Below are 15,225 nucleotides of genomic sequence, written 5' to 3' on the forward strand. Positions count from 1 at the left end.
AGCGAGCTGCTCCCAAGGCCACTCCCACTACCTCACCCTATCAGAGGGCGGGCTGCCACCAAGGCCCCTCCTGCCACCCCATCCCTCACCCAGTCACAGGGCGAGCTCCTATCGAGGCCCCGCCCCCATGACAGTGCTCTGGTCCTCCTCCTCCGGTCCTGTAGTCCAGTCCTGTAGATGCGCAGAGCTTTGGCTCCCTGCGACTATACTGATAAGGGCTGAGCGTGGGAGGCAGGCCGGGCAGGGTCCTTGCCCGCACCCTACCCACCCATTCCTCTCCTTGCCTGGCGCCGGTAGCCAGGGACACAGTCGAAGCAGCGTCCAAGAGAGCAGAACTAACCTGACACTCCAGCCTGGAGCCAGCATGTCTACACTGCAAATTTATAGGTCCCAGAGCCGGAGGCCAGGGACCCAGACCTCCGCTGGTTTCGTGCATCATTAGAAAGGGAACAGGCCTGCAGGAGCACCCAAACGAACTGGCTGAGTGTTTTTCGTGGCTCAATTTCCATAGGTAAAGAATATAAGCCCTTAGTACATGACTTATGAATAATATAGTCTAATAGGATACACATTACACTGCATTTCTAATCCAGTTGAAGTGTATTAAAATAAAAGGAGTTTCCTATGAATCAATTACAAAATTCTCACTGACACAGCAATGATTCATCACTTGATTATATTCTACAGAAGGCAAAAACTCAATTGTAAACAAACGGTCAGTCTTCAACTAAGACTCTTGCAAATATGTTTATAAATGGCTTCAATTAAATTGAGGGCCCTAAAGATCATTTGAAGCTGAGTATTATGTTCATGGAAGTATTTCTCCAACACAGCCATGTATTTAAAAGATCCATATTTTGTTACTTGGTTGAAACTGTGATATAGAACAAGCCCCTGTAAGGATTTCCAGTTAATGTGCTCATTTACAATTTTGGAGGGATTAATCTATCTTCTGTGTGAGCAAGATAAATAGAAAGCTCCTTTTATGACTTTTGAATGAACTACTCAGATGTTACCAGAAGTCCCAAGGGTTGGTTGAGACCAAAACCTCAAATCCCACACCCATGGTCAATGGGCCTGCCCTAAGAAAGCTAAGGTAATTCAAACAGCTTAAATTTATATTTAGCTGGACCCTCCAGTTCATCCCAAAGCCTACAGCATCTATTAACTGTGCTTGTACAGGGAACCCAGACAATTTTAAAATCAAATAAAGGGTTTATTTACAAAGGATAATAGAACCACCAATACTTAGGTATTTAGGCTTGAAGGCTAATCCCATATAACAACCATGGGCTAACAAGTATGGGGTTACATTTATGGGCAGGGGCCAACACCAAAGGAACGATGATGATGGATAAGATTAGGACCAAGGATCAGGATCACACACACCAGGAACAGGAACTGGGATTCAAGTGGACATCTACGAACTCGTAACTATCAGGTAAGATCTTCTTTCTTCAAGCTTCACTCCAACCACAGGAACAACAAACAGGACATGCACACAGGCTGCCACTGTGACCAACAGCACGAGTGCTTAGGTGAGCAGGATATTTATAATCTACTTTCCCGCCATTTTGCACACCACCCGCAACTAGTGTTGCACATGACACTACAAATCTGCACACAGCACCATTAGGGTACAGCAGTTTGCTCAGAGGTCAACAAACTATGACAACCAAACAACACTAAGCCAATCTTTACAGATCTTTGACTAGTCAGGCTTCTCTGAGAGGTTTCAGGTTACACAGATTAACATGATTACAGCTGAATTTCACACCATCACTATATGTTAAAACCATAACAATGTGATAACCACCAGTAAACAGTATTGGGTGGACAGAGTTATTCACTGCCCGCTGGTTTGCCAGCCAGGGAAGGGTAAAAATAAAACTCCAACCAATCACTCAAAGTTGCCTTTCCTTAGAGCTCACTTTATTTGAGCAAAGAAAATCCTTAATGGAAAGCAAAACACCACAAAATATTGGAGTAATAACTATCAGAAGCTTTTCCAGCTTCAGTCATCTGGGAAGGTAGAAGACATACCATTCCCCTTTAGTAGCCTCATCCCTGATCTGGTCTTCTCTTAGGCTGATGAGCTCAGGACGGATATCCTTTACAGTAAGCGCCAAAAAATAGCCATCTGATTCCTAGTTACATGACCTCTGGACTCAGTTCCTATCTAGGAACTACAACTCCCAGAATGACTGTTCTTAAAGGCTCAAGAGTCCTAACAGGTACAGGTGCATGCACCTCTAGGCCCAGTGCTCTGTTGCATGTATGATTAATACATGCACTGGTAAAGTTCTGAAGTCTACTCAGTGCAATCTGCTACCTGTGAAAATTACATTTAGAAGCTGTTCCAAGGCACTGAAACTGTTAAGTCCAAACAAGGCTATACTTCAGGATTCTTTCTGAGATTTTAGAAACCAGTTGTGATTTGCACTTGCACTGTCAGATCCTGACTATATTTATATATTCTCTAGCCAGAGACAGATAAATCCTGTGTGTAGTAGAGAGAGTTGGAAACCATTCAGCAGTTTCAGGTTGCTGGGGTTTACTTAAAACTCATTAGGACCTTTTACCCACTGCAAGTTCAATAGAATTTCCTTTAACTAGGTGCTAACTGTGCCCAGCTGTAGATGTTCCTAGCTTTTTCAGGTTGTGCTTGGAAGCCCACAGCAGAGATCCTATTCACTGTTGGTTTCTATGATATAAATAAAAAGCGTAATGACAAACAGTGGCTCTAAATTAATGAATTAATATTGTTTGGCTTTCTTCTGCAATGTATTCCTTAAAGCTACTAAATGAGCGTAAATGTGGAATTTAAAAGGGGTCTCTTTTCTATTGTATGGATCACCTCTCCTTGCATTCATCATTTAACATCAATGGGACAATTGCTTACAGGGAAAAACAGCATTAGGAAAATATGTATTTTTAATTGTCATCAGAATGTGACTCAGTTATTACCCTGTCCTCATCTTAATTTATTTGACATATTACCAACTTCTGCACAGAGGCCTTCAGTTGTCAGCATACATTTTGGCACACAACATGATACTTCTAAAGTTCTGACCCAATTTGGATGAAGACCTCAATGGAGGGGGCTGGTTGCCTGGTTTATTTCTGATGTCATAATCCCACTATAGGATAGAGGAAGGATGGAACAGGAGGAAGATGATGATTGCTTAGATTCATGTCTGTTGTCAGTCATACAAGGAAGGAGAAGACGGAAGAGGTATTATGATTGGTCAAAGTAACACTTTTGCTGTCTGGACAGTTCACTAGATGCTAACAACAAAGGGTTGAGGGGAAGAGGGAGAAAGAACTGCATTAATTATACCTGTCCTGGGGCTGATTACTAGGCAGTTACTGTATAGGATGCTTCTATTGCTAATAGCTATAATTGTGTTTGGATGTAAGTTTAATACTCTAACAGTTTCTGTAGTCAAAAAATAAAAGTTTAAGAACTATATGCATTTGCCATCATTGGGGAACATTTTAAAATACTACCATCCTCTTATTGAAGTCCATTAGTTACTTCTACTTTAAAAAATATATTGCTATTGTCACACCACTTGCAGCCAGTTGATGGAACTAAATATTTTAAAGCATGCTGCACACAGCAATTAAAATAAAATAGGGCCAGATTCTGCCAGCCTTACTCATATTGAGCAGTATCTTATTCTACAAGTAACCCCACTGAAATCAGAGGGTTTGTGGCTTTAGCAGTTATGCACATGCTCAAGTATTTGGAGAATCAGGGCCTCTGATATTAATCGATACAAGAGGATGAGAATCTGGCCATTAATTATTTTGTGCACACTGTGTTACCTTCCTAGCTGAAGGTTGGTAATTTGTACTATGATTGTTTGACATGGAGTTTTACTTGCTGGAAGGAGATGTATTTATTTAAACAATAATTTATGGATAAAAATTTTTTTAAAGCTAAATCTCACTGTTCTTCAGTACAGCAAGCATCTAATTGTATCAGTGCTGGGATTGGGTGAGAGATGGAAGTGATGGTATGAGTCAGTTGTTTATCCAAACCAGCAGTCAGAAGTCTTCCCTTACAAAACAAAGAACACTCCAGATGAGTGAAAAGAAAGTGCTTACTTCAGAAGCTGGGAGTTCTTAAGAGCTGCCCTTGCACCAGCACAGCCTCATAGAACACAGGAGCCAGGACATCAAGCAAGAGGCAGGGGACACACTACTGAAGGTGAGACCTGTGAAGAACAAGGCACAAACTCCATGCTAGCTATTTGTGCCACGGCTATTCCCCACGGCTAATTGGCAGGAAGGATAATTCCATTCCTTTGCTGTTATTGGCTTCTTATGAGATCTCCAATAAGAATACAGCAGGAAGAATTACAATTTACCTGGCAATTTGACAAGTCACACATCTGCCTCCGCATAGCTGAACAGCTGTTCGATCTACTTCCATTTCACACAGCTGGTGCATAGGGATGGTTGGTGGCTACACAGTGCCATGAGAATCTACCACATAGGGGTATTTTCCCATTTTAGTCTAGCGAACACTTAGCTACTCCCCTCTATAGCTCAGAGTTGCAGTGTCAATATCAAAAGGCAAGTGAAGGAGCTCAGCACCATGCTGGATATGGCCATTCATTAGTGCAGCTGTAAAAATGAATTATTAAATAGGAGTTATTAGACTCAATAAAGAAACAGTCCTGAAACAACAAAGTCTAAAATTAAAGTTTATTTCAGTGTCAGAGGGAAATAGCAAATAATGACAAGTTTATCTTAGAATTACACAATTGACATTTTTCCTCCTCTTTTTAAATGTGTAGGTCCCACTTCTGTCTGGCACTTTCAGATAATTTGTTATATTTCTCAGAATCAGCATTTTTAAAAGTGTTTTACTTACACATGCAAAGCTTCAAATAAGCAACTTCCAGTGGAACTCTGGGTGGTTCTTAATTCAATAATTTAAATTTGATTCAGTATTATGTCAGCGTATATTAAAAAAAGACTTTTCTTCATAAATACAACCTTGGCCAAATGTATGTATACAGCGGTGGTAAACAAATACATTATAAAAGGAGGTGGTTTCCATTCCTACACGAAAGAGTGCATTAAAAATATACCAGAAGGAATGTGGGTGGGAGAAGAAAGCATGGCATTCCTTTGATTAAGCTACCTCTCCCTCAACATTTTTGTGTACTGAATTGCCCAATCATCGTGTATTATTTCCACATGGTTAGCTAACTGATGGTCTTTGCTGGAAGTGTAGTCATTTTTATTTTACTTTCAGATTTTCTTTTGCCCTGCTACATTTGTTTTCAGCTGCAAAATGAGGGTCCAATTCTGGAAGCTAATGAGGACCCCCCCTCCATTCAATACAAGAGGCACTCAGCACTTCACCAGATTGGGCCCTGACTGAGACTGGGCCCTGACTGAGACAGTACTTTCTCATTTAACAGTTTCAGTGGCACATCAGAGGGCAGTTCCATGGCCAGCACTTTATTTTAACATTTATTTAAAAACAATGTCTGCTTCCATCTAAATGGCCTATTCAGTCAAAACTCACATTGCCATCAATAGGAATTTTGCCTAAGAAAGGATAATAGCACTTAGTGCTTTATCTCCACAGGGATGCAAAAGCTCTCTTTCTGCACAAGAATGCATACAAAGAGTACAGGCAGTTGAGTGGCAAATCACAGTCAATTTACTGATAATATTATAGACCTAGCTCTGTTATATACTGGTTCATATGGAAAAAAATATTATCCAGACTTTAAATTAAAGCTTTGCATACATATTTTTGTAAAGGTCATTTTGATTAATTTGGTCTGATTTTAAAGATTAAATACATTCTGGTTTTATTTTGCCACAAATTCATGCACCTTTAGCCTCTTATGAGGCTCAACCCTTCAAAGTACTGAGAGTTCTGGTTATGATCCAAAGCATAGCACTTAGCCACTTGATCCACTATGGGACTACTGACATGCTCAAATTTAAGCATGGGTTTAAGTGCTTTGCTGGACTGGGTCCAAGCTGTTCAGCACCACAGTCATAGTATAGAAAAATACATTAGGTGGTGTGCATATTTTGCATCTACTTTAGTTAACTAGTATGTGTTTTTTAAAAATTATGACTAATACCAAAAATAAATGTCTTCAAGAGAAATAGTGATTAAACTATTTTATTTGGATAACATAGAACATACTGCTGTTTACTTTAAACTGTTGAAGATTAAAAAGGCACACGCTTGTTAAAAATACTTCAAATGTATATAAGATGTACAAATGCATAAAGCAAATGCACAGTTTGCCAAAAAGGATAATATGGCTTCACAGGGTTGAGTGAGGACTGGGGCAATTCAACATATGTTTAAATTTCACTGGATGCTTTTAACCCCTAAAGGATTGATTTTAGAACACAGAAGGAAATTAATGGAGGGTAAAACACTGAACATGTTACATAGATAGTAAAGCACATCAAGTATACAACATATACCACGTATATGTGGATTCACAGGACTGTTAGGTTGCCCCAGGGTAAAACACTTGTGGGTTTTGATGATGCCAGTTTGAAAACAAATTCTTTATCATCAACAGCTTGTTTCAAGAATCTGTTTATATATTTTAGACACACAGAGAGGGAAACAATACACTTTTTAAAACATTAAATTTTGGTAATAATCAAATTGTCATCATAATCAAAGAGTAACAGACATTGTAACCATTATCCAGGTGATGGGGGAATTGTGCGCATGTGGAAAAAACAAACACTAAGCATGCAAGAATGCTTCAAGACAATCATTTAGTGCTAACCCCACCCAAGTTTAAGGCTCATTTGTATGCAATTTACCTTAGTTTTTTTCTTTTGTGTAAAATTACCTGAGCACAGATATGTTTGCAGATATTTTAAAGCAAAACATTAATATGTTGAACTACACCACCGAGAGAAATCCCAGGAGGGGGGAAAAAAGCCAAAAAGCTTTTGGTAGGTCACTAAAGCCAGGAGAATGGGCTTAAGCTTTTTCTTTAAAAATGTACACAAAATTTATAATAAAATTATTCAAACAGGGCTTTTGAACAGTTTAATAAACTGTTACAAAAAATCAAGACTCACAATTCAGGCGGTCACTTTAGTTACTTAATCATTTACTAATGCTGCCTTCAAGCTCACTACAGATCACTGCTTGTTTCTCAAACATTAATAAATCAAAAACTGAAGATGAAGGACCCAATTCCACTGTACCTTGCATTGTCATTTACATCTGTGAAAAGTGGGTATGAAATGCTGCTCTTCTGATTAGGCAGTATTTTACACTCCCTTGCACAGGTGTAAGCCCCAATTTAGAAAAGCACTTAAGCACGTAAGTATTTTAATCAGAATAGACAAACACATGCTCCAAATTAAGCATGCACATAAGTGGTTTGCTGGATTGGGATCTAAATAACTACACAAGATGCAAGGCAATGGAGTATCAGGCCCAGTGGACATACCAGCTCCCAGAGATGTCAATGGCATAAATGCAAACAGGATTAGGCCATTCATTTCTTTAGGGTAAAAGAGAAAAAGCTTTTAAAAAGACAATGCATGGAAGATACACACACAAAAATGTTCGGCAAATATGTTGTTTGAAGACATTCCCCAGCCCCACCCCCCGACTTTGGAAACCTACCCTACTAATAACAAAGCACAGTTTGTTAACCTTACTGAACCTATGAAAACCAAAATCAGCCTCTCCTTGCCACCATTTCTCAGATTCAGCTCTTCCTCCCTGCGTAAAGATACCAGAACAGATGTGTACTTCACTTTAATCAGTTTGCAATTGCATAGGAGCTGTAGTGGCAGATGGGCCTCTTTCACATAAAATAAGAGATTAAAAATTATTGATATGACAATTAAGATTGTTATACCATTGGGGAGGGAACAGTTTGTTTCAAAGGACACTTACATCAAGGGCAATCCTGTCTTAGGGGTACAGAAAACTATAAAAACTTGATGAACACAGGGTTAAGAAGAAGCAGATGAACTGAAAAAGGTTTTTAAAGTTACAGTAGTTGAAGTCATATTCATAATTCTACACACAATAGCAAAGATAAACCCCCAACTCCATAGCTGATTAAAAAAATTGATTTTTGCTTTTCTATTAAATAGGTAAAATACTTATCCACTGAAAAATTATACTGATAAATAAAACATTTGCCTGTGTGAAAAAATCATAAGCTTTGAGAAGTGAAAAGTAAATTAGACAGTAGTTCTAGCCTCAAAAGTTTACAATACTGAACTTAAAGCCAACAGGATTTGGCTAACTAATATGGTTAAAATAATCTAATCCAAAAGGAACATAGTGCCCTGTAAACACTGGACGTTAACCAACAGCTGCTGACAAAGGTATGTACCTTTCCTACAGAGGAGAAAACTATTACTGATGTCTGTAAGGAGAGATGTAATTCTAAAGGCAACGTTTCAGTTCTTCAATAAGGCTCGGAAAGAAACTTGGCGGTGTACGTCTGACAGCCTGTACCATTCTGATATTTTTTGAAAGCTCTGAAGTTTAAAAAAACCTAAATATTTTAAGTATAAAATTTTTTTCTGTAAGAAGATGTCCTTCTAAATAATTTTATAGGTGCTTAGCACCAGGAACGATCATATGATATTATACCAAAAGACCACTCAGAGAGGTGTCCTTGCACTATTGAGCAGAAACACACAATTAAGTTACCTTATGTTGCTCTGTTCCTCTGAAGAAAGTCAAGAATATACACTCAATCCTGTCTGTACTACATCATCATCATAAATATATATTATATATACACATAATATATAATATGATATACAATATGTATGTGTAACATATTTCATTTACCTCAAATTGGAATCATGTACTTTCATACCAAACGCTTATCAGGAAGCGGACTCATTCATTAAGTCACAGCTGGTGTAGATTTTAATAGCAACCTATTTACTTCACAGCAATTCAGTACTGCTCAGCATCAAATGGAATCTATGACAAGAATCCTCAGTCCCTCTTCTTCATCCCAGTTACCATGTGCTGTCTTTAGCACTCTTTTCTGCAACTATGACCAGACAGTATTTCACCTGGGCGTTTAATGTTGAGGTCTAATTTCTGTCAGCCTCTGAAAACAGTTCTGTGTTGTTGGCATCGAGAGAATAAATTGAACTGTCCTTTGTCCTATCCGGTAGCAGCCATAGCCCATCAGTCCAAAAACTGTTGCCTTTATGACAAATCTGAGAACCTTACTCGAAGTTGATGGAGGAGGCACACTGAAGTAAAGATGATAAAGACAAAGTTATCATCCACATAGCTGGGGGAAAAAAGATCCTTTCCCATCTCCATTAAACAATGAACATTTTTGCCACAATGTTTGTCATTACAACATACTTCCTTACTAGTACAGAAGCCCTTGCAAGGAACAGGTATATTAAGAAAGAACAAATGATTCTTTTAAGGTTATAGGTTACATCCAACATCTTATTCCAAATCTAGGATAATGACCCAGATCCTCTGAAGTATTTAGGCTCCTAATTTCCATTGAAATAAGTAAAAGTTAGAGCCTAAATACTTTTGAGAATCTGGCCAATGACCTTTCCAGTCACGTAGGGCAAACTTTTAATTCCCTAAGGAGTTTCATCTCTTGTACCACCAGAATCCCTAAAACAATACAAAGAATGCTGTCAGGATTATTGTGGAGAAATCTAAATCTATGCAGAAATGTGACTATTCATCTAACTACAGAGAATCAAAATCAAAAGTTATGTCTGAGATGGTATAAGTTAAAGATCAGTATGTGGATTTAAGGGACTGTCAGGACTCCTATATTAGGAAAGTTTGCCTATATTAGGAAAGTTTCACTGATGTAAATAAGTGTACTTACGTTTAGTTACACTGGTGCAATCCTGTATGACAGGCGCATTCTAAACTGGTTTAAATTGAATCTATGTTACCATGATTTAAACTGGGTTAAGTATGTGTATATATTAGAGATTTACACTAGGTCATTAGATTGATTTTAAACTGATTTCATTACAATGATACACGTTTCCTAATATAGACAAGATCTTGCATTTTGAGGGGTTGAAAGAAGGTATAATTTAGAAAGAGGGCATGGGGGGGGGGGGAGTTGGGGGAAGATACAACAGCTACTTTAGCTTACATCTTATGTCCTCTTATTAGTTGCTTTCCCTTCTTTTTCAGCCTTTCAACTAACTTAAATCACTTTAAATTTACAAAGAATATTCAGAGAATACATAGCCAAAACCACACAAACTGTGCATCTCCCATATGCTGAGAAAGGTGAAATTTCATCCATCAGTCAAGAAGTCAGGGTTTAGAATGGCTGTACTCAGTGTTATTACTTGATTTATACTTAGGCTTGGGAGGATTAGATTTTTATCAGTAAATGGCTGCAAACATCAATTTCACACATGTACAAACTGACAAAAAATATTTCCATTGGTAATAACCAAAATTTACAGATAAGCAAAGTAAAAAAAAAAATGCTGCTTAAATTAGGATTCAATTTGAAGATATTTACTTTGTATATTTTGACATCCGAAGTTGGCAATTCGTGTTTTGACAATTATAACTTTTACTTTTTGAATCTGTCCAGTCATTAAATAATTTTTGTCTGACCCACCTCATAATTTCTCACAACTGTGAAAATGTAAATTGATAAAAATAAAAAAATGCTTAAAATTTAATCAATAATCATCAAAATTATAAAAAAAATAAAAATTGAATCCTGCCAAGCCGATTTATAACTATTAAAAAACCCAGTAGAATTTAAGGAAACTTCATGTCTTATGAAAGACGCTGGACTAACAACTCCTCAGTCACAGCCTTGAGTAGTAGCTCTCCAGTCAAAATGCCTTAAGCTTGACTTGGAGGGATCCTTTGTGTAGGCATAAAGATAGGTAGATCAGGTTCCATGCCATTCAGTCTTCGACCTCACTAATGAAAATGCAAACATATGTACCAATCATGCCAGTTACTGTGACTCTGATGCGGATCTCTGTCCACTAGCGACTGGACTGAGACCAGCCATCAAGAGGTCACAAGCCTAGGACTTGGAAGACCTGGGTTCAATTCCTAGACTTCCTATGTGATTTTGGGCAAGCCTTTCTGTGACTCAGTTTCCCATCTGTAAATGGGGGATAAAAGGATTTCCCTCCATAGGGGTATTGGGAGGATAAATACATTACAGAAATTGAAATGCTCAGATACTACAATAATGGGGTATAATAGATTTGAGGGGAGAAAAAAAATTAAATTAATTCTGGAACCTGCTGATCTGGGCTGAATTCAAAAGGCACTATGGGTATGTCTACACTGCAAATCAGGACGTGTGATTGCAGCACATGCAGACTCACCCACGCTAGCTTTGATCCAGCGAGATCAGAGCTAGCTCAAGCAACAACAACAGTGAAGCCACGGCAGCTTGGACAGCAGCCGCTCAAGCACACAGCCAGGGTCCTGAGCAGGCAGGGCTAGCTCTTACAGTCACCTGTTCTGCCACAGCTTCACTGATATGGTTAGTAAATGGATTATGAGAAACCGAGATTTGGTACTTGAAGAGGCAGTGCTGCCTTCATACAATCCACACCCAAACGTCAACCATTTCTCACTTTGGTTAAGCTATATTTGAAGCTTACTGTTTCACATACTGCAGGTCTCACCTGTGAATGACATACCCTGCACTCATTTTAAAAGCATTCAACACATTTCCTTCTACGGCAAGACCATTTTCTCATCAGAGGCATCACCCCGGAAATCCAGCTATGTTTATTTTTTTCCTTTACAACCTCTCTCATCTTCATTATAAGACAGATCAGCAAGTATTATTATACACCATTTCATTGCCCCAACAGAGATGGTTAACTCCCCCAGTCTGCTGTGGCAGAGAATCTGGCAGTAAATGGCAGCAGAGGGGGCATGGCTGATCTGCCTCCACAAAGTTGCAGAGAGAGGAGAGCAGCCCGGATGTCCAGAACAGAGACAATGGACTTTGGGAAATATAAGCAGAAACAAAAAACCATTTTGGCCTCCATCACCTGAAGGACAGAAGACGTCAGAGCTCTATAAATCTGAGAAAGGTGGATCCTTCAATCAAAGGGGTTGAAGTCTCTGAGAACTGTTTATAGGTGAGAGACTTGCTTAGACCAAGAGTGTAATGTGCTGAAATTAAGTTTTAGTCACTAGAAATCATGCTTTCTCTTTAACCTTCCATTATCTCTTTCACTCTTACCTGAAGAGACAAGATGGCGAGGTAAATATCTTTTTTTTTTTTTTTTTTTACCAATTTCTGTTGGTGAGAGAGAGACTCTTTTGAGCTACACAAAACTCTTCTTCAGCTCTGTCCAATAAAAGATATTGCTTCACCCTCCTTGCCCCTCTAATACCCTAGGACTGACATGGCTACAGCACTGCATACTCTTACTTGAAATCACTTAAAACTACAGCCAGGTTTGGACTGAGAGTCCTGAAGAGTTTGCTGACAAGGCAGACCAGCTGGCAAAGCAGGCAGCTGACACACAGCTTAGGAGCAGCAAAGCTCATTCTTGGTGAGGCGGAGCGGTAACTATGGCTCACAGTTCTGGGTGACCTGAGTGAGATGTCATAAGCATTAAAAACAAAGGCTACTGCAAATTGTAAGGATGAGGAGTTACTAAATCAACATACAGAAAAGGGAGAGAGTTACCTCATGATTTCCTGGATGTTTAAGTCAGTGTTCCAGTTCTTTTCTATTCCAGGCACATGACCCATCCCAACCACTCCAACTACAACAGATGGGATACATTTTCTGGGTTCAGCTATGAGAGAAGGGGAAAAAAGATACATCAGTCTGTTTTCTAGTAAGAAAAACATTGCCAAACTGCAAACAATCTTTAAAAATAAAAAGTAATTTCATATTTCAAGGCAACAATTTCAAGGAGGCAAAGTCTGCTCCATGTATTAAAGGTGAACATTCATCTTTTGAATTATTGGCTTACAAGTTCAAGGTCCTGTTGCATCCAGTGGGGCTCCTGGACTCTCAGACAGTAGCAGTGAACCCTAGTATACTGCAGCAGCAGCAGCTAGCTAGTAGACTGCAATCATTTCTCTGTAAAATGGACCTTGCAGCCATCATCTATACCTTCGACACCTCCAAGATCTAGGACTACTGTAACACGGACTACTTGCTTCTATCCAGAGCTAGTCAAAATGGTCTCATCTAACATTTTATTTTGACCAAACAAAAAAAATTCATTTAGGTCAAAAATGTTGTTTTTGATAAAAATTTCTAAACAAAAAGCTTAATTTTGTTGTGTTTAAGTGAGAAAAATCCTATACTTGCTTCTCCTTGCCCCAAATACACCACCCACCCCCTTTTCCGAGCAAAAAAGGAGGGTAGTTTTAAAAAGAGAGTTATCCCTGGTAAACATGAACCAAATTTTTTTCTTAAATTAAAAATACATGAAAAATTTTGAATGAAAACATTTTCTTTTGAATTCCGCCCCCCCCAAATATAACTTTTTTTGACCAACTCTAGTGCTACTCTAAGTTCTTCTGCGCTACCTTTTTAATTGCCTCCAGGCAGAATTCAAGGTTTTTAGCAACCATCCGTAAAGCCCTGAATGATATCACCCCTGGTTCCCTGAGAGGACCTCCTCTCCTACTATACCCAGCTATGGCAGTCAAGACTGACCAAGAAGCACTTGGTGTTGGAAGCTCACGTGTAGTGGTAAGTCCCTCTTCATTGCCCATCTTTGGAATTGGGGTAATCTAGGTCAGTGTTTCTCAACCTTTTAGGTAGCAAGTACCCCCTATCTGAAAATTTTAATAAGTATCCCAACACTCAATTTTCCACTCTGCAAAAGAATCTTTTCCCCCTTTACCGCTGGAGGACTGTATTTCTCATAAAGCAGGAGAGTTCTGAGTTCTGCACTGCTGTGGCAGATCACAAAACCCCTGCTGTTTTTCCCCTCCTTCCACCTCCTCCATATAGGAGCAAAGGTCAACACCAGCCAATCACTATGGCCTGATGGTGGGGTCACGTGCTGTTCTCCTCACACAGGTGGGAATTTGTGAGATATGAGCAGGCACAAGCGGCCCACCAGAGTGGATAGCAGCGCTCCCCAGGGGGGTGCGGGCTTGAGACAAATCACACTATGTGGGCCCCCTGCCTCCCACCTGGGAGCTGGTACCAGGCGGGAAGCAGATGGCTGCCACCTGGCTTCCCCAGAAGTCGGCAGCTGCTGCTCGCCTCCCTTCACTGGGTTTTTCGCCGCGTACCCCCTGCCTGTGTCTCGTGTACCCCACACATTGAGAAACTATGATCTAGGCCACGTCCCTAGTGACCATCGGGGTACAATGAAAAATACATTTGGGCCTTGAGTAAAGGGAGCTCTGCAAAGTTGGCTCTGCAAAGCAGACTCCCGTGTCTACACAGAGGGCCAATGATTTCAGTGGGGATCCTCAGAGGCACAGGGTTTGGCCCACCTAGTTCTCTTCGTATGACCGGGCAACTATCCTGTTTTTAAAGCATCTTTGATGGGCTTCTTTGTTTTTGTTTTGAGAGTGCCATTTCCAATTTGTGTTTCAAGCACTTAGTACCCGTCGCACAAATATAAGTAGAAGGAGCCTCAAATCATCCTCTAATATGCACTCACTATTTAGCCCACCTAAAGCCACAGGAGCAAAGTTTGAGGTGCTATTTGAACAGTTAAAGCCTCAAAACACTGTATGAGGCTTTAACCCCCCAACTTTAGTAAACATTGCAGCAGCACTTCAGGCAAGCAACACTTATACTGGGTGTTTGGAGGCTAGTCCCCAGCTAAACCTGACATCTACTGGGGCTCTCTCATCTCATCTCTTGGGACTAGAGTTCTCCTGTCTGCAATAGGTCTGCACCTTAGCCCCAACCCCAATCCCAGCCCCACTACCCTGGCTACATCTCACCTGGCTTTGCCCATTCTCTATCCCATTTCCTCCTTTAGATCAACAACAACAGTTGCCAGTTGCAATGAGCCAGGTTCCCTCCCTCTCCCCCCACACTTGTAACTTGTAATGTATAAATTAAAGAAAACCCCAGCAACCGGCAATGCAGGAGAAAAACCTGCCAAGCCAGTTAAAAAAACAGCCAGCTGGCTGGGACCCCCGTGAGATCGGGAGCCCTGTGCAAGTGCACATGGATTAATCTGGGCCTGTCCCCAGGTCTACAGCAACTGCTCACTCTGGTTGAGATAGAA

At 39.9% G+C, this 15,225-nt stretch overlaps 1 protein-coding gene and 1 long non-coding RNA gene across 3 annotated transcripts in view; one reads left to right on the top strand and one right to left on the bottom strand.

Annotated features, from left to right (window-relative positions):
- Positions 1-12: 12 nt before the first annotated feature.
- Positions 13-3,459, top strand: LOC137163896 (uncharacterized). Its single transcript, XR_010922868.1, has 3 exons — positions 13-511; positions 1,325-1,441; positions 3,015-3,459. It is a non-coding gene; the product is annotated as an uncharacterized lncRNA (long non-coding RNA).
- Positions 3,460-4,702: 1,243 nt separating this feature from the next.
- Positions 4,703-15,225, bottom strand: part of TRABD (TraB domain containing) — a 52,792-nt gene continuing 42,269 nt past the window's right edge. The window contains exons 9-10 of one of the 2 annotated variants that reach the window (XM_067564347.1): positions 12,696-12,807; positions 4,703-9,261 (exon numbers count right to left, since the gene is read on the bottom strand). In XM_067564347.1, the coding sequence (XP_067420448.1) occupies positions 9,084-9,261; positions 12,696-12,807 (290 nt within the window). In that variant the 3' untranslated portion in view covers positions 4,703-9,083. Of the gene's footprint in view, positions 9,262-9,569; positions 9,650-12,695; positions 12,808-15,225 lie in introns of those variants that run through there. The other variant, XM_067564348.1, reaches the window with a different exon arrangement.

The sequence above is a fragment of the Emydura macquarii genome, unplaced genomic scaffold, assembly GCF_026122565.2.
Source record: "Emydura macquarii macquarii isolate MOO-44397 ecotype Brisbane River unplaced genomic scaffold, CSIRO-AGI_Emac_v2 contig_2636, whole genome shotgun sequence".
Lineage (NCBI taxonomy): Eukaryota > Metazoa > Chordata > Testudines > Chelidae > Emydura > Emydura macquarii.